The sequence below is a fragment of the Crotalus tigris genome, unplaced genomic scaffold (genome assembly GCF_016545835.1).
Source record: "Crotalus tigris isolate CLP2741 ecotype Arizona unplaced genomic scaffold, ASM1654583v1 scf7180000018838.1047803, whole genome shotgun sequence".
Classification (NCBI taxonomy): Eukaryota; Metazoa; Chordata; class Lepidosauria; order Squamata; family Viperidae; genus Crotalus; species Crotalus tigris.
The window spans coordinates 615,640-638,031 of NW_024097227.1; the positions used below are offsets into that span (position 1 = coordinate 615,640).

Consider the following 22,392-nt stretch of genomic DNA (forward strand, 5'->3'; position numbering starts at 1 on the left):
AAACTCAAATATCCAGGTATCTGGGCTGTTGGTTTGATCTCCGAGCTTGGTGATTTGGCTGCATAAATAAAATTAATAAAATAGAATCAGATAGATATCTGGATGAGAAGTATTTGAATATTAGTAGCTCGGCTTGGTAGTTGGGCTATTGGTTTGATCTCCGAGCTTGGTGATTTGGCTGTAAACATTTCATCTCCATTTGGGGAAGACATCTTCAGTGCGCTTTGAACTGTGCTTGTCTGTCAGAGCACTGACCTTTACATAACTTTTTGTGTGATGTAAATTGATGTGGGTGTTATTTGTCCGGATGTTTCTGAATCATGGTCTGGTTTTGAGCTGGTTGATTGGCTGGTTGTTGTTGCTAGGCCATAGTCTTCAAATCAGGCCAGTGCTCCAACAGACAAGCACAATTCAGAGCACACTGAAGATGTCCCCTCCTGAATGGAGATGAAATATTTACAGCCAAATCACCAAGCTCGGAGATCAAACCAATAGCCCAACTACCAAGCCGAGCTACTAATATTCAAACACTTCTCATCCAGGTATCTACCTGATTCTATTTTATTAGTATTATGTTCCCAGCCAGACCTATGTGAATTATTCTGACTGGCAAATAAAACTCTGGAAGCTCTTGGTGCTCTGTGAGTTTGGTTGTTTTGTTGCAGATATTTCATTACCAAACTAGGTAACATCATCAGTGCTACTAGAGATTTTGCTTTAATGCCTGATCTAATGTCCCTATCCCATAACCTACCTACATAGATAGATGTAGATATAGATAGATAGATGACCGTTTATTTTAAATTAAATAGCTAAAAGAAGTTTATATATATATATATATATAAAATTTTTAGTGTTGTGTCTTTTATAATTTAAAATTAAAAATAATAAATAAAACCTGTTTGCTTAAATTGTTTTTAGGTTTTTTGTATACCACCAAGAGTCACTTACTTATGTGGTGAGTGGCCATATAAATATGATGAAATACATGAAATAATGTAATGAAGTAATATAAATATGGACCATTAAAATTTGAAGAAAGTCCTTTTACTTCCAAGATCCTGTTCTTGGTTGTGTGGAAGCAATTAACATCCATATTTTTCACCTAAAACATGCATTTATTTATTAATTATATGGCACATTCACATACATTTCGATAAAAACACAAGGGAAAAATACAAAATACAAAAAAGATCTAAATATTATAAACATCTATCTAGATGTTTTTTTTTTTGCTTCATTAGTCACAGCCAAAAAAATAACAAAGTCTCATTATAGGTTCTATTTTGGCACTCTGATACTATGTGTTGGACAGTTTGTTGTTTGGCCCCATAGTCATAATTCAGTGACAGTATTGTGACTATAGTGGACAAGGAATCTTACATCTTGTATTGCTTCTAGAGCAAAATTTTCAAATCTCAGCAATTTTAAGGTGTGTGGACTTCATCTCACAGAATTCCCCCAGTCAGCATGCCAGCTGAGGTCCATATAAGGGACACTTACAGTGATTCTCAGTTCTCCTTAGTAATTGCTATAATTTCAATGTTTTGGAAAGATTTCAGGTTTGTGTAAATACAGAGTTGTTGTTGATGACAACAATACTCAGTACAATCAGATAATTACTTACTGTGATTCCAGCAATTGTAATCCCAACAATGCCAAGTAAATGAAGATTTGAATTAACAAGAGTCTCTATTTCAGTCAGACAGTTCTGTTCAAAACATGAAAGACATTAAAGCCTTAAATCCTTTCCTAAATCTACTAATATGAATTCTCAACAACCAGCTCTACCTGGGGCAGATATTTTTTTAATCTAGCACCTTATTATCTCCTTTTCCTCTTTTCAGCTCTATTCTCTGATCCTAAGAGATGCTAGAACATCCTTCCTACTACAGTTTCTTTTATATTATGTTAAAAATAATAATTTCAGCAGTGCCCTGGGAACAGCTATAATTGTTTCTGGCTGTACCCTCTATTCCATCCTTCCTTTATTATCTTTGCTATAGCAAACTCCGAGCTGCCAAATATATGAGGAGGGATTCATTTAAAAGGATGCATGTTTCCCCAAATATGATTGCAAGATGTTTGAATTTGTGTAGAATCTGAAATACTTAGCAGTTTTGTTCATGAAGGATATTATGCCATTCTTCTAGTGTATAGAAATACTTGGTCTTCATGTCATATATAATTTCATTAAATATATACTCTCTGTTTAAATCAATGCAGTTGGTGAAAATGAAACAAAAATGAACTGGTGACTTATTGATTAAAAAGGGTTGAATATGGGAAGAAGGGACTTAATGAACTAATCTGAATGAGGGAGGAGATATAATAAATTTATTTGTTACTGTTGTAAAGAAAATCAGACGTCATTTCTTTATATATCTTTTCCATTTGTATTTTCACACTTTTTATTTTTTTTGTTTTTAAAAAATCTTATTGTTCATTATTTCTTTTTTATCTTTTTAAAATCTTTATTTTTTAAAAAAACGATTCATAACAAAATGGCTTTTATTTAACTTCGTTATGATTCATTGAAATAGTATACATAGGCATCTGCAGAATATGATGATTTTATCAGAATGACACAAGTGTTACAATCAGGATACAAACTATGCCTCTTATGTTTCTGATGCAAGCTTCCTCTTTTGCCTCCCATGCAGATGCCTGCAACTTCATTCTCTTCTTTCCCTGGATTTCTGCCTCTCTAGTTATGCAGTGCAATCTTCCAGTCAGTCTATGAATAAAAATACTGGAATACAGAATTGCACTGTATCACAAAATGATGTGGCATGCATGGTTAAGCTTATATTTGCAGGCAGGAAAATCAGTGAAGAGAAACTGAACTATATAGCATACATTATCCATGACAATCATATAATGTCATTCTATTTTCACTGAAAATAAAATTAGATTGTCAACTATGTATTTGTCTGGTTTATTTTGTTTGAACTAGCTATGAAAGTTCACGCAACCAAAATTAAGTCCATTTGGATAGGTCTGCAATGTAATTCTATTTGGACCCAGCTCTAACTAGTCTCTAAGAGAAGGTCAGCCAGAAATTTTGACTCAAGAGAAGAAATCAGATTAAGCTAAACCTCTCATGAAGCTACTCAGTAAGAGTGAGGGAACCAACAGGGTCTGTTAATCCTGCAAGTTGCATGGATAATGTAGACGTCCTTGCATGTACAGGTAGTGCTTGACTTACAACAGTTCATTCAGTGACCATTCAAGTTACAATGACTCTGTAAAAAGTGACTTTTGACCATTTTTCATATTTACGACCTTTGTAGCATCCCCATAGTCATGTGATCAAAATTCAGACACTTGGCAACTGACTCATATTTATGACTGCTGCAGTGTATTGGGGTCATGTGATCACCTTTTGTGACCTTCTGACAAGCAAAGTCAATAGGGAAGCCAGATTCACTTAACAATTGTGTTACCCAATTTAGCAACTGCAGTGATTCACTTAACAACTGTGGCAGGAAAGGTTGTAAATTGGATCAAAACTCACTTAACAACTGTCACATCTATTAACAGAAATGTTGAACTCAGTTGTAATCATAAGTCAAGGACTATCTATATATGGTGCATATTAACCAAACAATAGAATGTATGTAATTATTTTCTTTAAAAAATAAACAGCAAACTATATATATGATTGCACTGGGGACATTAACCTTTTCTTCTGCATTATGAACTTGATGCGGGTAATTCATCCACACTGCTACTTGCCATGGCATGACAAATAAATTAAAAAAAAACCTGCTGATATTTTTCATTTTAGCAAAACCAGGAAATGGCAATGACCAGTTCTGACATCCCAGGAGGTTGCAAGCAAATTGGAAGGGCCGAAGAAGCAATTGGCTGCAATAAATACTGTTTGCTTTATTTTGCAGTCTTCTTCGGATATATGAATGTGTGTATAATTGACAAAGCAAACAAACTGCTTAGAAATCATCTTGCTGGCATCCTACTTTGGTGCCAAATGGCTCCTGTCCAGATCATCTCCTCTGCCTTCGGAGATGATACTCCCAGCATGTCTTACCCCATTTCTAGGTTATTTTTGACTTCTGTATCAGGATGACCTGACATAATAGAGGCACTTACTTTAGATGACACAATTTCTTTTGGACAGGTGGGTTTTACTTGAGTGTCACTGTCTTTCCCACAGCATTGAAGCTGGAGGGAGAGAGATAAGATATTACAAATCTTCCCAAAATAATCATTTTCAAATGATTCAGAAAACCCAAAATACGCTTATCCCAATTATATTATTCAAAGTGTATAATTATTGCAAACTATAACATAAATTAATAATTCCAATCCAATTTATAGATGCAAAGGAATCATCTTCCATTCAAACTTGACTGGTCTGTATGGTTATGGATATTAGAGTTGCCTTGATCTGGGTAGTAGTCCATCTTTAACCTTGGATAGGATAGCAGTTCTCCATTTAAGAGTTGTGCACAGTTCAGAGGGTCTTCTTGGACTCATAGCTCCTGCCTATTGAGCAAATGGCAACTGTGGCCAGGAAAGCCTTTGCACAGCTTCATCTGGGGTGCCAGTTATGCCCTTTTCAAGAATAGAAGGTCCTTCAGACAGTCATACATGATCTAGTTATCTAATGGCTTGATTTCTGTGATTTCTGTATATGAGGCTACCCCTGAAGAGCACTTGGAAGCTTTATCAAAATCAGCATGTAGCAAATGTTCTCTAGATTTGTAGTGGTATTGTGAACATTTATTTGCTTCTCCAGAAGGCCATAGATTTTTAAAAATGAGCTGATAAGATTCTCCCTTCAATGCCCCTGCCTTCAGCTGTTTCTCCTTTCTGATGTAGCCATTTCAAGAGCCATTTCTTCCTTTTAAAACAGCTTTGCTAACTTGAGGTTCAGTGGTGGCTGAAGCATGAGCTACCAGCATCTTGTATAAATTGTTGATAACCAACAGAGAAATGGTATGTACTTTATAAATAACCAAAAACTTTTCAAAGTACAGGGATGACCTTCAACACAGGCCTGCCCAGGAAAAGTGCTACATACTAGCCAATGTAATAGAGGAACATTCAGCATTGTCTGTGATAGGGACGGGGCTCCCAACAGCTGAAGGAACCTGAATTTCTGTATTTACATTCTTCTATTGAATGTTACTATTTCTTGATTTCTTGCTTTATATATGAATATATCATGTATATTAAATGTTGCAGTTAAAGTTATTCTTTTGGTCTATTTTATCAATAAAATAAAATAAATAAATCTCAGCTTCTATCTCATTTGTGAGTCTGTCATTTTTGAATCTGTTTACCTGCTTCCTACATTTTGCTGTGGCAAAATGTAATACTATTTTAAATCTTATGGCACTGGAAATAAAGGAATTGTCCCCCCCCCCCCGGAATATTAGCTTCTGAGTGGCAATATTATGCAGTAGAATCAAGTTGTATTGGATTAAGTTCAGTTTTTAACAAAGCCTCTTAAGAACTCAAGCTCAGCCAAGCATACAAAAGAAACAAACTGTAGGCTGTCTTGGACTTTCCTTAAGTCTTGCCCTATGCCATAGATTTATACACTTACCACAACTAACTAAGAAGGATCGACAAACAAATGGTCACATGTGTGGTGAGAGGTTATTCTAAACTTGGTATTATGGCTGCTTCTGTGGTTAATAAGACTGAAAGCCTACCAAGGGAATGAGGCATAGATCAACTGACACTGGGTGTAAAGAAAGATACATATTTAAGAGTCAAATAAACATTTAAAGTTCTACTTATATTAATCCTTGCATTGGATAAACTTGAAAATACTGATCAAGTCTTTTGTGTGTACTCTTTTTTAAAAAACATGACTGTGTTTAATATGCTTATTGTTTTAATACCTTTTTGCTGTACCCCATACACCTCACTTCTTGTGAGATGGCTTACTTTATAACTTTGATCTCTCTTTCTCTCTTCTATCTTGTATACGTCTGTCTATCTCTCTGTCTGTCTATTCCACCCTCTCTCCCTTTTGGAGCTCAAGATAGCTTACTTGGGACCACCCTTCATTTTTTTGCCCAGTATTACCTTGTTTATTTTGTTTATGTTTTGTCAAATGTGGAGGATTCCAGATTTTATCTGCACAAGAATAATCTGTGAGGTAGCTTTTGCTGAGAGTGTGTTACTGGCCCTTAGTTTCTATGCTGAGGATGGCTTTGAATCCCAATCTTCCCAGTGCCACAAAACTACTACACTGGCTCCCATATAGGTATGTGCATATGTGCCTGGTGTACAGTAATCGTATGGTAACAATATGGATAAAAATGATTAAGCCCTCTTGTAATAAGGGAGACAGTTCTACTCCAAAGGCAAGCTCAGTAAACCTAGATCTGGAAGCAAATTCATTGCAGTGTTGTTTGTTTGTGGCATTTGTTTTTTAAAGAAATTCTTTACACACGTGTAACATGGAGAATAGACTATTGCACATGGTGAAGTAAATTTTTAATGCTTAGCAACACTCTGGGTAGAAACTTCAGAGAAAAGTTTTCCACTTTCCCTCTCTATCAGAGTGTTTGGGAGACTGTATCCAGCAGTTCTCCACAGAGACGAAAGAGAGTAAGCATTTGGGTTTCCTTTTCTTTTCTAAGAACTGTGAGCAACAGATCACACTTTGGGAAACACTGATCTAGGTCCTGCTAAGGAAAAAGTAAACTTAGCAAATGATGTCAGAAATATATGTGGCAGGACATTATCTCACCACTGTCATGAGTAAAACAGACTATATTGGTACAGATAGTCTTTCAAAAACCAAGAGAATTATAATAAATATTTTTTTTAAAGGAACGGTGGTAGAAATAGTTTTATACATGCTATCTTAACTGTCAGGATGAGTATAATAAATAAATATAGACTCTATGCCAAGATTCTTATTATGCCTTCTCGCTAATGATGCCTGCAGTGTTTTCAAGATATCACATGTGATTTAATGAAACTTCAGTGCTTTACCAAAGTCTTCCAGAGGAAATTTCCATATTTAGGAAGATTTAGAAGGACGTGTGTACCAAGGCCTGGAGAGATTGCTGACCATTATAGTAAATTAAGAAACCACAGAAATGACTGAGAAATCAGGTACCACATAGAATCTAGCTTGATTTCAATAAGAATAAAAATTCCAGAAAGGGAAAGACAAACATTATGCAAACTGAATCACTGGATTCATTGTCAAATCAACGTATTCTGAAATCATCTAAAAGCAACATTGGTGAGAAAATTTCTGAATTCATATTACTCACTGCATCATGAAATCTGATGATTGTTTTGTTTTTGCTTTGATCACTGATGTAGTTTTCATAAGCTTTCTCATAGATAGCTTGGACTTCGTTGACTGCCTGCAGAAATAACAATCACAATAAGCAGACATCCTAATTAGATATGAAGCATAGTGAGGAAACCAGCAGAATTTCAGTAACAGGAAACTCATGGCTTTCCTCCAGTCCTCTGGTTCTTCTACTAGTTGAAAATGTGGTAGCAACAAAGAGGGCTGCAGTCGACCTTAGGGTAGAAAGTTTTATCTGTTTACAGAAATAGACATGTCGAAGAGTGAACCTGTAGCAATTTGGGAGCACAAGAAAGCAAGCCCTAGGCTTCGGCTGGGGTACAGCATGACTGATGGATGGGGCATGGTTGATAGGATGCAAAAGGAAATTGGGGAGATTGGGCAATAAAAAAACATTGCCACAGCCATGACCGAATATGCAGTTAGGAAATATAAATTAGTCTAGGAAAATATAAATATAAATTAGTCTAGGAAGTCAAGAAAAACCTTCTCCAAAGAAAACAATAAAAACCCTTTTCTGTATATTTGCCAAGATACATTCATGAAATCACCAGAGTTTGTGTTTAATTTTTAAGAGATTTTACTGTTTTAAACTATTTTTCAGTTTAAGATATTTAGGGTAGCATGTGGTTAAGCATTTCACTTACCGTTTTCTTGCCCAGAAAAGCAAAAACCCCTGCAGCGATTTCAGCAGCAAAAATCACCAACAAGCAAGTAAAAAACTACAAAAGAATGGAAATATGATTAGAGATTAAACTTTTATGGAAATTTGAAAGCAACATGTAAATCTCCGAGATTTAGAAATAATAGTTTTAATAACAGAAATACTTTACATAGAACAAGATTAATGGTGCAAAAGGGAAGGTTCTAGTTCAACCTTCCTTAAATCAAAATAATTTCAATCTTTAAGGAAAGTATGGGATAAAAAAATATCAGAGAAGTATTTTTAACACTGCAATATATCCAAAGCCTTTGTAGTAGAGTTCTCTTTATGCTTTGCTCAAGTGGTAAGTCTCACAACATTGAAACAAGCCAGATTCTAAAAAATGAATACTAAATTGCAAATTAATGCTTCATGAATTCTTATAACCACTTAGATAGAAATATGTCCTGTGAAACTGATTGTGAATTACTTCTGACTAGGACTTTAGGGTCATAATGGGTAGATAATAAATGGACCTCCAAGTTAGTGTATTTATACAAAAGGTTTACATGTTCCACTTCCCTCTTTCTTCCAATGTACAACAGATTGATTTTAATATAGATGTCCTGGCTTAAAAAACTATAATTTATTTAGCGGGATATGATGTCAGATCTACCACTCTTTTGTTTTTAAGTCTCTTTTATGCCAGCTTTGATCTGTTCTCTGTTATGTCAGAAACAAATCTGTTTTTAATACCAGTCTGCTATCCAGGATCTTAATTCACAGTTTGATGTCTGAATTTAAAAAACAGATTTTCTTGTTTTGGACTTGGAATAAAGCAAAATACAAATACTTTAGAACAGGGACCTTATATTCATGATTGACTTAAATGCAGAATGAGTTTGCATCTAGAGAGGCCTCGTATCGTCTTACTGTACATGTCGATTACTTACTGCTCCAAGCAGGCACTGAGACTCTCGTGCAGCTCCACAGCATCCAAAAAATCCCACTGCCATCATCAGTACTCCTGCTCCTATCAGGACATACAGTCCTGTAAGGGAAGACAGAATAGGCAAAACAGCCATAAATAACTTTTTAAAATTCCAGTATTGTAGACACAAAAGTTGGATGAATGATTTCTCCAAGGGAAGAATACATTTTCCAAGAATTTCTCAGTGGGAGGACCCCCTTTAATCAACAATCCACTACTGAATCTGGAAGTGGAAGCCCAATGTCCTCCTGATGTCTTATTTTGGGATTTAATTCAGGCATGGAGAGCTAGCAACAGTACAGTGAAAGACAGGACACTCAGATATGTCTTTAAGCCACCTTCATAATTAAACAATTCAAGTACACCACCCTGCATCCTTATAATTTTTCGCAAACTCTCTTCTGAGCTGAATACGGCAGTCTCTGAAGGTAGGCAGGGACTGCCTGTGCTATAGAGCTGCAAGCTTCTCAACGTAACTCCTAAGGGAATAACTCTGATTTCCTGATGGTTAGTTGCAGGCTAATCTTGCAGTTCAATGGATATATAAAATATAGCTCTGTTCTGATTGGGTAGCAGAGCCTCTGTAATGCCACACTTACAGAAAGGGTTGACAAAGTTGGAAGATGATTGTGTGGTGTGTCACACAATTTGTTGCCACGTGGCAAAAAATAAATTGGGGAACTAAGTATTGCACTGGCAGCCAGCTCTCTGTTGCTCTTTCCTGCAATTCAAGAAAACATGGCTATGAAGAAAATATGACTGCTTCATATACCTGCTGAGTACTATATAAAATACAGCTAATAACAACACTGAATTTTTTTCATAGTTCAGGTTTCCATCTTTACACTTTATTTAATGCTCTCACCTGAATAGAACTATACATCTTAATTTTGGCCTCCAGCTTCTTTTTCCAAAGACTGTGTTACCCAAACTATTCATGTATATTTACTCAAAAATGGAATAAAAATATAGTGCAGAATTTTAAGAAAACAAAACAAAGTATTCAGGAATGTTTTATAAATATTTTACTTTAACCTACAAGTAGGGACAGAGACCATTATTCTGCCATTCATAATGGAAGTCAAGTCTTCTATGTCAAATTAATTAAAAAGTTTTTAATCTGCAACATGTCCCAGCAATTTGTTCTTGCCAAACCAGTTTATTGTATTATTTTCTGTCAAATAGGTGACTTTTATAAATTTCATTAATAAATACATTAATTACTTTTCAGAGACAAAAAATATAACAAGTTGCAAAGAAAAATATAAAAAGTGAAGTACTGAAGATAACTCAGAGACTATATAAACTAAACAAAGGCTCAAAATCTGCCTTGTAATAAAAGATTATTCTGAATAGAGCATGTAGTTCTGTAGATTTGTTCTGAATAGTTGAAGTGAGTTAGTGGATATCTCCCAAACACTTTTTCCTAATAAGCAACAGCTTAGTACTAAATATTTCTTCAAGCATAAAAGTAAACCAAGCATCAAGGGCTTACAATGATACAATTTATGGTCTTGGAAATGCATAATGATTAATAATTAACTCATTTGAAATGAACATCTTCATGCACAATTTTAGGAATTGAATGGTTCAGCAATGTGCTTTAGAAAATACAATAATCATCTTTCAAAATCACACAACTTGATGAAAAAATGCTGCTGTTAAGCTAATGGCAAACCATGTTTGCCCTAATTAAACTTCTAAGAGTCCATTTCAACTTTGTTTGCACTTATTCTGAACGTCACTGCACTTACTGTTCAAAATGGTCATGCCGTATTTCCCCCCTATTAATCACATTGAATGCAAATATGAAAACTGAACTGATTTGGTAATACACAGATTAAAGGTGGGTGATTATGTGAAAATACCTTTTGAGGTTGGAGGTGAAATAGATGCAAGGTTGAATTGCTCCACAAGATGGCGGAATATACTTACTCTTTAAGAGGTTATTGTCACAATTTTTATTACAAATGAATTTGTTAAAAATATGTCATTTTTTTCAAGGACTAAACCTGCTGCCATAACACAGAGAATTTATTTTGATCCTTCAAAACAAGTTTTAATTCTACCTACATTATGCATAAATTAAATAAAATTATTCTGAAAATCTAAATGCTTGCAACCTGAGTTTTGAAGCCACTTTCTAAAGCATATGCTTATTCTCGTCTAACAGATATCTTTGGTATATGTATACCTTGTTATTTTCCAGAAAGTTCTGCTCTTTGCAGGATGGACTATATTTTAAATACTTTTTTTTACCTCTTATCCTTTCTTTTCCTACTAATTACTCTGTAGAATCAATGGCACAAGCTTTTTAATCACACATTCTCTTTTCCAAATGCAACTGAACATTATCAGAGACAAAACCATGACATTTTTTTAAAAAAAATATGGTTTTGATATTATATAAATATGATGAATATTGAACAAGGGTCATGGGTGCTATTTTTGAAGGTAATAGACATTACAACAGTCACTCTGACAAAGAATGTATTTTAAGCATTTTAAAATATACTCTGCCTTTTCCATGCTGTAAATCAGCAAGCTCAAGCTGGCTGCTTTATCAGCAATTTCATTTAACTCCAACTGCTTCTTTAAAGTCAACTATGGAGCATGGCATTCCTTTTATGGAAGAGAGGGTCAGCTTGAAAAATCTTGCTCCTCAGCCCTTCGCTGTGGCCTCTTAAAATACATAAGCTCACCATCTGTGGTTTAAACACACTGTGAATGATAAAACAAAATGTATGGGTCCAAAATGACTTTATCTTGTTGTGTAATTTCTCTCATTCATATTTTCCAGATGATGTCACCATGAATGGAGAGAGGGATGCAACTCAGTGCCAGGCTCTATTAGAACTTTGCAAGGCAGATCAAACCTGTCAAAGAGTGCTAATTGGCCACTCTTTTTATTCTCTGGAGGTAGCCCTCCCTATAGCATCAGACCCATGCTCTTCCAGGAAAGAATGGGGTTGGTGAGATTCCTATTGCTTCCTGTTAGCAAGCCTTAAGACAGTGGTTTTCAACCTGTGGGTCGGGACCCCATTTGGGGTCGAACGACCATTTCACGGGGGTCGCCAAACAACGCAGTCCGCCATTTTTTTCCCCCTTTCCTTAGCTGTGCTACTCCCTTTTATTCTATTGGCTTTTGAAAGCCAATAGAATAGACTCTCTTGAATAGAGTCTAATTCTATTGGCTTTCAAAAGCCAATAGGAATTGTCCAGGCTGTCTCTGCCCTGCTGAGCCCGCCAAAAGTCCCATTCTGCACACGGTGCTGCACCAGTTGAGTAGTCCTCGACTTACGACCGGTTGAGTAGTCCTCGACTTATGACCAGTTGGGGGTCGCAGCATTAAAAAGGTTGAGAACCACTGCCTTAAGAGAAAGCTTTACCTAAAAAGGAAAATTTGGCGTAGTGACTCGGAGTGCACAGAGCAGGGTATCATGCATTAAACCATCATTCAAGGGAAGAAAAGAACTCCTATTGTAGGGAAACCAAGCTTTGCAGGGGCTGCCATGAGCAAGGAGAACAACATAGGCCATTGAGCAATTAATGCTACACTTTCTGTTCAATGTTTCATAGACTTAACAACATTTTTCTTAGGTATCTATGCTCCATGGCCATTGTCATTAAGGTAAAGGTACACAAGCAATCCAAAAGTATTTGATGCAGGAGAATAATATTCAATAAGTTTAATTATATTCAGATTTTAATTTAATCTAAATAGAATTAAATTTTTCAGTTGCCCATATCCTCATTTTTTGCCCTGGTCAAATATTGCTTGAATATTTGTGGCTCCTCTCATGCTATTCAAGAGCTGAATGTCTTTAAGTAGGTAGCTATGGTGAAGATGCACACCATCTGTGTGACAAACATCCTTGGAAGAGCCTCTATGGTCAAATAAAATTGCCTCATGACGATCTCAGCTCTATTTTTTTTCAGTCCTTGCCAAAAAAAAAAAAAGGGGGGGGCGCTTATTTCTTCTTACATGAGATCAAAGCTTTTCCCCCTTTGATTTGCTCTTAGCAATGAGAGTCCCATCTGAGTATTGCAGAGACATCAGTCGCCTTGCAACAAGGCTAAACATCAAAGAAAGAAAGAAAAAGAGTACTTTGTATGACGAATGAAGATGAAGACAGTCTTTGTCCCAAATGGTGAATGCAGAATTCCATCTCACTGCACTGCTTATGGGATGGTTGGATAGGGTTCTGCAGCTGCGCAGAGTGTGTAGCATTGTTGGCAACATGAACTACTATATTGCAGACAAGAAAGCTGAGCATTCATTGTTTCTTCTCTGCTTCAGAGTCCTGTCTCTAAGGTGACATGCAAACTTTCAGCTAGTGTTTTCACACATAATTAACCTCAGAGGAAGTTTCCTTGTTTATGCAGCTGATATCTAATTTACTTAAATCCCGCAGCACCAATTATACTATGTCTAATGATGTAAGTCCTTCCTAGCAAAGCTAGTAACTGAACCATTATGAAGAGATGAGACAACAGACAATTAAAGGAGCTCTGGTTGGTTTTTATATAAGCTGATTTAAAACAAAGCAAAGCAATGGAAAACATAAGACATACAATATTTATTGTAGCACCTTTATAGATGCATGAAGACAAACACCAACATCAACACTTCCAGTGTTCTTATGTTGCATCAATAGAATATAATTTGGAATATGAAAGGAACCATTTGTCTTTGTAATTTGGAGACAATTTGGAAATGTTGGAGACAAGTTGCTTAGATATGGGCATTATAAACTACTGCCTTCTTATGGCCTCAAACTCATCATTGTCATCATCAATTGCTATTGTTAATATTTCAGTACCTGTTATCTCCAGAGTTTTCAGCATAAACCACTAAATAATAGACATACATTTTCCAGCTAGTTATTGAATTGAGTAAAGAATGATAATTTAAGCCACAAAAACTTTTTCTGAACCATCAAACCAAAAATGTCTCAAGTTCCATCTTGGTTTTTCTAATGACATCAATATGTCACTGTCCTCACCATAGCCTTTGCTCCCAAAATGATGCACATTATGCACAAGGAAAAGTCTCTCTCCACACCTAAAATATTCCAGGGAGCTCTAGAACATTCACTTTTCTTGTTAGACCAGCTATTCAGATTGTGAAACAAAAACTTTCCAGAACTAAATTCCCTTAACTAGCATGTTATTTATGGTGTTCCAGACATGTTGCACATAATTATGAGTATGCATGTAGGTCCCCAACTCTGAAGAGTTATCCTCTACTATCCTAATAGCCAGTCTGTAGGGTCAAATTGCATGGAAGAATTGATGCTTTTGAATTGTGGTGCTGGAGAAGACTCTTGGGAATCCTTTGGACTGCAAGAAGATAAAAATCAATCAATCCTAAAGGAAGTTAACCCTGACTGTTCTTTGGAAGGAGAGATATTGAAGCTGAAGCTCAAATACTTTGGCTATAACTATAACTCCCTCCTGTGTTTTTGCATGCTCATGTTTTATCATGGCAGTGCTATGAAGCTGAGATTTGTTAGTAGCATACAAGAAAGAAATGATACTAGTATCTTAAAACTATTGGTTTCAGCAATTATTTTCTTTGTAATGGATACTTTTCCAAGTTTTATTGCCAAGAATTCTAAATAAATTTCTGGAGCATAAACAGCTCCCACAGATGCAATTGCATACAAGAGGCAGATATTAAAAGAGGAATTAAGATTAAGATTTCTCATTTTGAAAGAGAATCCAGAGACTTAAAATGGCTCAAGATAATTAGAAGCAAGATAATTATATTTCTTTTCTCTCTTTCCTCACAATTCTGCCAGTGAATTAGAGAAAAGGATTATCTAGATTTATATGTGTACTTATTTAATTGAAGCAGGATTTGAAAGCATTTTACAGCATCAGATCACAATTGTAGAAAAATATTGTACACATATTATCTCAAAACTTCTCTATGCCTGCCAAAATGTCTCTAATATAATTAAAGATGTGGAGTATAGAACTCTAGCATGTGTGTTACCACAGTTTTTCATTTGGGCATAGTTGAAGTGACTTGGTGGAGATGAAAGTATCTGATTTCTCTACCTAGCCAGTTCTTTGGCAGCCAGATTTGTTCTATTAAAAAAAGAAAACAGACGGCTCCTAGGGAGCTGTATAGAAATTCCTATATTTCTGTGCTGTTCTCTAGTAATGCTCTATTTTTCTGCCCCCACAAAATCGATAAGGAAATTTCAGTATCCTAAAAACTGCATTGTAAAGTAGCCTTGTAGTAGTAGCTTTAAATGATTAATTTTCACTGTAGTTCTTTTGTTGTGGAAAAGAAGGAGGACAGACTGGGACAACCTTAGCAGTGTTTCATCAGAACAACTCAATCTACCTTTTCAAGTAGGCACTGTGACCCAAACAGCATGTTGTTTGAAATGACATCATTCCCCCCCCCCCCCGTTTAATTGTGTTCAATTCTCAGAAACTGCCTAGACAAGTCCCTACAGTTTGCTTGGCAAGATTATTCAGAAGAGACATTGCCTCTTTCCTAGGACTGAGAGAAAGTGAGTTTCCCACAGTCACCCAGTTGGCCAAACTAGAACTCATGGTTTCCCAACTTACAGAGCCCAGGTTAAATCTATCATGAAACCTAGGTCCCAACCAAATATCTTGCCTCTTTTCAAAACACTCCTGTTATAAAATACTAGACTTGTTCCTGATTACCTAAGTAGGAAGCTACTAATTTAAACATATGTCTGCAGGAATTACCTTCAAAACTGTGTTAAAGCTGATTAAATGTAAAAAAGTATGACAGGTTGAAGATCTGAAAGTAAATAATATTTATTACCAGATTTACATACAGTATTATCCCTAAAGTCTGCCACATCACAAGCCAGTGAGTTCCCAAGCTGTACACAACACAGAATATAAACCCAGAATGCCTGTTTTCCATGCCACTTGGTGCAGTTTGCAGTCTATAGGGAGGTGAGTGGGGAATCCTCTTCTTTTATGAAAAGGCAAAAATAGGGAGACAAACATGTTTTTTTTTTCCTGAAACAGAGGCACATTGGCTGAAAAAGATCCATTTACTGGTGGATTCATTTCCTTCTTTCAAAATACCATCATTACATGGTAGGTGGCAGCTAAAAGTGCTGGGAGTTTCCCTAGAAGTATATACTGGTTTTTCCTGCTTATGGAAGGACTGTATTACGATTTGGTTTGACTGTTGCTTAATGTAACATATGAAACAAGCCTAGCAAGTCATAGCACATGGCTTGGCGATGTATGTTCAAAACTTCTGTCAGATTTCATCCTCTTGTACTCCACTTCTGTATACCCCTTTCTTACAGTAATGTTCCCTTTCCTTTGTAATTTTTTATCACATAATTGATATAATTTACATTCTGGGTAGCAGGAGAGTTGTTTCCTCTCCCCCCTGCTGATTTTATGTGTAACTTCTTGGCATCTTACAAAAGCCAATTCTGGTTTCTTCCTCTTAGTATCAGATTTCATTTGGCTTTCACAGTCTGCAAAGTCAATAAGCAGGGTTTAATCAAAAGTAGTAAAGCACCGAATATAATTTTAACTTGAGAAGAAAAGGAAAGCTGCAGTGGGGCAGGATGAAACAAGATGAAACTTGCTCTTATTTTAGCTACACTTTTGTGTAGGCACCCATTTCCAAGGAGGATATCTGTTAGCTTTGAGGGCAGACATGACTTCATATCCTAAAAGCACAAGCTGTCCCATTAAGGTTTTTCTAAAACAAACACCAGCAGAACAGGCTCAGAAAAGAAAGGGTAGCCACTCCCTACCTAAGGGAGCAAATGTGGCACCAAGAAATAATAAGGTGGCAGAGAATTGTGGACATTCTTCCCAAATAAGCCCAACAGAGGAAATAAGAGATGCTAAGAAGACTAGGAAGAAGAGCTGTTTCTATTCCAGTATCTCCAAATGTTTTGGTTTGGTTGTTGCTTAATGTAATATACATCTTTCAATAAAATGAATACCCACACAACTTTATCAAAAAGTGCCTGACCAGGCAAACCACTACAGCACAGCCAACACAAGCTCTGAAAAAAGATGACACTGCTATATATCAAAAGCATTTCAAGGACAACCACATGGCATCATCATTGCATCCAAAACCAACTAAAGATTTCACCATAGTTTCAACTAGGAAACAGTGAGTATCCTAGACCAAGCTAAGTTAATAATAGAGTGGAAAGTTTGGAGAGTAAGACAGCAGTTATAGACAAATAATTGGATAAAGAATGGGATAATTATGAGGAAGAAGACAAAGGCTCAAATTCTGCAACAGCATATTAATACAAGATTGAAGACTGATAATACAGGAATAATTGTCCTAAACAAATTTCCTATCAGATTTCTGGGTAAGAGAAAAGAATATTCTCTGATTATAATCCCATGAATTTGGTTTACAAAAAGAAATTTAGTTCTTTTAGAGGAAATTAAATGAAAGCAAGAATGGTTTGGGGTACAAGCAAAGCTTATATGAGAGATTATTTTATACAACAAAAACTAAACTCAAAAAGGAGAGGCAAGAGAAAACACAGGCTATTTTGGATGAGATAAAAAGAAAAGAAGAATTAAAGTAATTTGCAGAGAAGTATCTAGTTAATAGTATTTTGTTGGGTACGCAAGTTCCTCCTTCTTGGAAAAGAGCTTTTATATCATTGATTCCGAAGGAAGATCAGGATCTTACAGAGCCTAAGAATTATAGGCCAATTTCATTATTGAACGTTGATTATAAGATCTTTACAAAAATTTTGGCAAATAGATTAATGCAGGTTATGAAAGATTTGATTCATAGTGATCAAGCAGAATTTATAACAGGGAGATACATGAAATATAATGTTAGACAAATTATTAATTTAATTGAGTACTTGGATAAGAATAATCAGATTCCTGTGGCTTTTATCTTTTTGGACGCTGAAAAAGCTTTTGATCAATTGGACTGGCAATTTTTACTTTCTTTGGTAGAGAAAATGAATTTTGGGGATAATTTCTTACATGCACTTAAAGTTATATATCAGCAGCAATCTGCACAAATTGTTGTAAATGGGGGATTGACTGAGAATTTTAATATTCAAAAAGGGACAAGACAAGGATGTCCATTATCCCCATTGTTATTTGTTTTAACATTGGAGATTTTATTGATTCAGATTCGGGAATCAAAGTTAATTAAGGGTGTAAAGATAAGGAAGAATGAGTATAAATTGCGGGCATTTGCGGATGATTTGGTTTTAATTTTGGAACAACCGAATCAGGCGATTGATGGTTTGTTAGAACTGGTTAGTTTCTGGTTTTAAAGTTAATAATTATAAGACTAAGATATTATCTAAGAATATGCCAGTTAAAGATAGGGAAAGTTTGATTAAAGCCACAGGTTTCCAGATGGTAAAAAAGGTTAAATATTTGGGAGTATATTTAACTGCTTCAAATGGAAAATTGTATAAGAACAATTATGAACCACTATGGGCAAAAGTCCAAAAGGATTTAAGATATTGGAAAAAATTGCAATTGTCATTGTTGGGGAGAATTTCAGCTGTAAAAATGAATGTTCTACCAAAGTTTCTTTTTTTGTTTCAGATGATACCTATTCTTAAAAAAGAGGCAAATTTGGAGGAATGGCAAAAGGGTATCAATAATTTTATATGGGCCGGGAAGAAACCAAGGGTTAAATTTAAGATATTACAGGATGCTCGAGAAAGAGGGGGACTTAAGGCACCTAATTTGAAATTATATTATGATGCAGCCGCCCTAACTTGGTTAAGTGATTGGCTTAATTTAACAAATATGGATATTCTTTTTTTGGAAGGTTGGGATTTAATATATGGTTGGCATGCATATTTAATTTTTAATAAGAAAGTTGATCGGACTTTTAAATCACATATTTTGAGGAATGCCTTACTTCGTGTTTGGAAGAAGTATTATTATAGATTAAATTATAAAATACCTATCTGGGGGATTCCCAGACATGCAATTGAGGGAACTCCTAAGGGGACAAATTTTGACAAAATCTCGTATAAAGAATTGTTAATTCGTTCTGGTTTGAATTGGCATTTGAAATCCCTAGATGTACTAAGGCAGCAAAATATTCTACAATCATGGTTTCAATATTTACAAATAATGGATATATGGACTGTAGACAAGAAAGAGGGAATAACACTAGAAGATAGACAATTGGTTATTCAGACTAAAAACCAAAGTCTGGCTCATATAAAAAGAATATACAATGTCTTTGTGGTTATAGATTGAGGTATCACAAGACTGGATTCAATTTTATAATGGTTGTAAAGTAAGTTTCTATGGTCAGAAAGTGAATCATGTGGTTGTTAAACAAGCTTGTTCTTCTAAATGTTTTTTTTTGTCAGAAATTGGCAAAAAGCATAGGAAACTGGTAAAAAATGCTGTACGTTGGACTGCAGAATGCTGTAACTGGTTATAAATGCAAGTGCCCAAAATGCAATCACAATACTGTGGGGGGGGGGGCGAGCAGGAGTTGTAACTTCAAGGATGGGTTGTAAATGGATTTTTAAGTCTGTCATAACCTTGAATGATCATTACACCACTGTTTGTAAGTTGACAACTACTTGTTTCAATTAAAGGCAGAGAGTAGTTTTGATTTGAGCAGTGTAAGATTCAGTTTGAAATGAACAATTGATGAACACTGATAAACTGTATAAACTTGAAATTAAAATTTGAAACAGAAGAAGAACAAGTGAAAGAATGTATAATAAAATGGGCCAAGAATCTGGGTTATAACATACAAACAGAACAGTGGGTGAATATGTGATTGAAAGGACTGATATTTATGTTATTATAAATATTATATTTTAATTTTTGTAAAATGATGGTAAATCATTGGTATGTGTCACCGGAGGAACTATTAAAATGCATAAAGGTATTTCAAATTTATATTGGAAATGTGAACAATAAGATGGGACATTTTACCATGCTTGTGAAAAAAAACACTATAAAATGTTGGATTTAAATATATACTAGTGCAGTGATGACGAACCTTTTAGAGACTGAGTGCCCAAATTGCAACCCAAAATCCACTTATGCATCATCAGGTGTCATTGCCTTCCTAACCAAATTGGGTGTGGCCCATTTGGTGGGCGTGGCTGCAGTGGTAACAGCAGATTGGGTGGGATTAAAATGTTCAATCAATCAATTCCAACTTTGCAAGATCTTTTTTTTCTCGCGAGAAGTTGAAATTGACTGATTGATTGAACCTTTTTTTTTTTTTGCACACGGTGGTGGAGGCCTAAAGCGAAAAGATTTTATAAAACCCAGATAAAGGCCTAGGACTGGGGTGACTGCATGCATGCCCACAGAGAGTGCTCTGAGTGCTCCCTCTGGCACCCGTGCCATAGGTTCACCACCACTGTACTAGTGTATTAAATACTAATACAGAAGATTTTAAAAACTAATATACAATTGAAGACAAAGATTTTCCTTTTGGGACTGATAAATAAACAGTTAGGAAAAGACATGGCATGTTGTTTTGATACTTAATAACTGCAAGGAGATTATTGTATGCACAAAGTTGGAGACACTTGAAATTATCAGATGGAGGAATGGATGGTGAAGATGACAGAACTTGCTGAAATGGCCAAACTGACATCTTTGATCAGAGAACAGATATTATCAACATTTATTGTTAACTGGGAATCCCTTATAGACTTCTTATGTGAAACAGAAAAAAAATGCATTTATGATTTATGCTTTTGATGATTTGAAAAAAATAGATGATTGAAAAATGAAAATCATATTGTAACCATGGTGTTGGTTGTCACCTTTAAAGCTCTACATGGCTTGGGACCAGGTTATCTGAAGGACTGTCTCTTAATGGTTACATCCACCCAACCCCCCAGAGTGGGGAGGCAGGGAATGTTGTGGATCCTCTCTCCTAAGGACACAGAAAAAGGGCCTTCTCTGGGGTGGCTTCCTCTCTTTGGAACATCATCCTCACTGAAATTAGACTGACCACCATTTTGAAACTCTTTTGCAAGGCCCTGAAGACCTGATTTGCCAAAGGGCCTGGGAAACCCAAAGTGAGATGGAGTCCATCAAATGGCTTGTTTGATTGCTTATTGTCATCAGTGAGATGGAAGTTGTTGTTTTTACTCTTTGTATATTGAGTTTTTATTTTTTGTAAGCCACCTAGAGTCACTTTCAGTGACTGGTAGCCATATAAATTCTCTAAATTAAATAAACCATAGAATAAGAGATAACTTTATACTTTTAATGGGAAACTATTTCTTTATATTTTCTTTCTTGTTTTTTATATTTTGGGTTTTCTATTTTTTTCTTGCATTCTTTCTTTTCAAAATAAAGATCATCATTACTAAGGGACCCCAGACCTTATAAATACTGGTCCTGATCTTCCACTCCAATGCTACCTACAATGAATAAAATTGTTTCTATTTCTTGAACTGGCAATCAGTTGTTTACTCCAAGTAGGGTTAACATATTTGGACTGTAAACCTGTGTAGTTTTTTGTCTCTCTTTGCTGCCATTTCATGGATGTCCAGATTTGTGCAGCCCAAATACAACAACATCTATTTCAGGTAGCAAATGAGAGGCATGAGTGGAAGGTGGAGTCTGAGCTCTAACTGGTTTCTAACAAACCAACTTGTGCTCTCACAATAAAGAGTTGATTTGAAGTCATGATGCTGCTGCTGCTGCTACTAAAAACAGCTTGAAAGTGGAGCCATGTGCAAAATGGAGGAGCCATTCCCCCATTGTGTTCTATGATTCATACACTGGAATGGCCATATACGCAAATTCAAATGTATAATTTATCATTACAGTTCCAGCAGAGGTTGCCCCCCGGATCAGAAACAAGTGCTCAGGAACAATACCAGAAAGGAACCATCACAAAGTTTTCTGAGGTTGGCTCTTGTGGCCTCTAGAAAGTTGGACTAGCAACACTAACATTGGATTAACTGGGAGTACTACCCCAGTTAGTAGTGATTAGTATCAGATCTTCAGAGTTTTTGGAATAAAAATTTAAAATCTTACTCTGTGAGATCTAATTTAACTGTGAAATCATCAGCTCCTCTGATATTTTAAATAGCTCATTAGAATTGGTTGAGATGGATGGCTAATTTATTTATATCCATCTTTCAGAAGTAAAGTTTGCAAATAATGTATGAGAGCTGAGATTCTGTAAATGGGCACGAGAATGCTAAAGCACTGATTATAGATAGCCAGTTCAATGTAAGTTTGTTACTTCCCAAGCACTGTCATTTGTTTGTAATTTCTGAGATCTTAACTCACACTCGGTTGGCAAGTGGATAGATTATGCAGAGATCGAATAGTGAGAGCTCATATTGCCTGACACCCTTCATGGAATTTAATTGAAGTCAATAAGGAATTTTATTCCACCTTGCATAGCCTAACCTATATACTGCAATTCATGTTTGAGCTATGAGCACAGCTGCCAGCCTG

The 22,392-nt window shown here is 35.7% G+C and overlaps 1 protein-coding gene across 4 annotated transcripts in view; it reads right to left on the reverse strand.

The window, feature by feature from the left end:
* Window positions 1-22,392, reverse strand: part of TSPAN2 (tetraspanin 2) — a 56,909-nt gene that overhangs the window by 3,583 nt on the left and 30,934 nt on the right. Inside the window, exons 1-6 of one of the 4 annotated variants that reach the window (XM_039356908.1) lie at window positions 13,055-13,305; window positions 8,909-9,006; window positions 7,960-8,034; window positions 7,269-7,364; window positions 4,114-4,185; window positions 1,628-1,711 (exon numbers count right to left, since the gene is read on the reverse strand). In XM_039356908.1, coding sequence (XP_039212842.1) covers window positions 1,628-1,711; window positions 4,114-4,185; window positions 7,269-7,364; window positions 7,960-8,034; window positions 8,909-9,006; window positions 13,055-13,223 — 594 coding nt within the window. In that variant the 5' untranslated portion in view covers window positions 13,224-13,305. The other 3 variants (XM_039356907.1, XM_039356910.1, XM_039356909.1) reach the window with 3 other exon arrangements.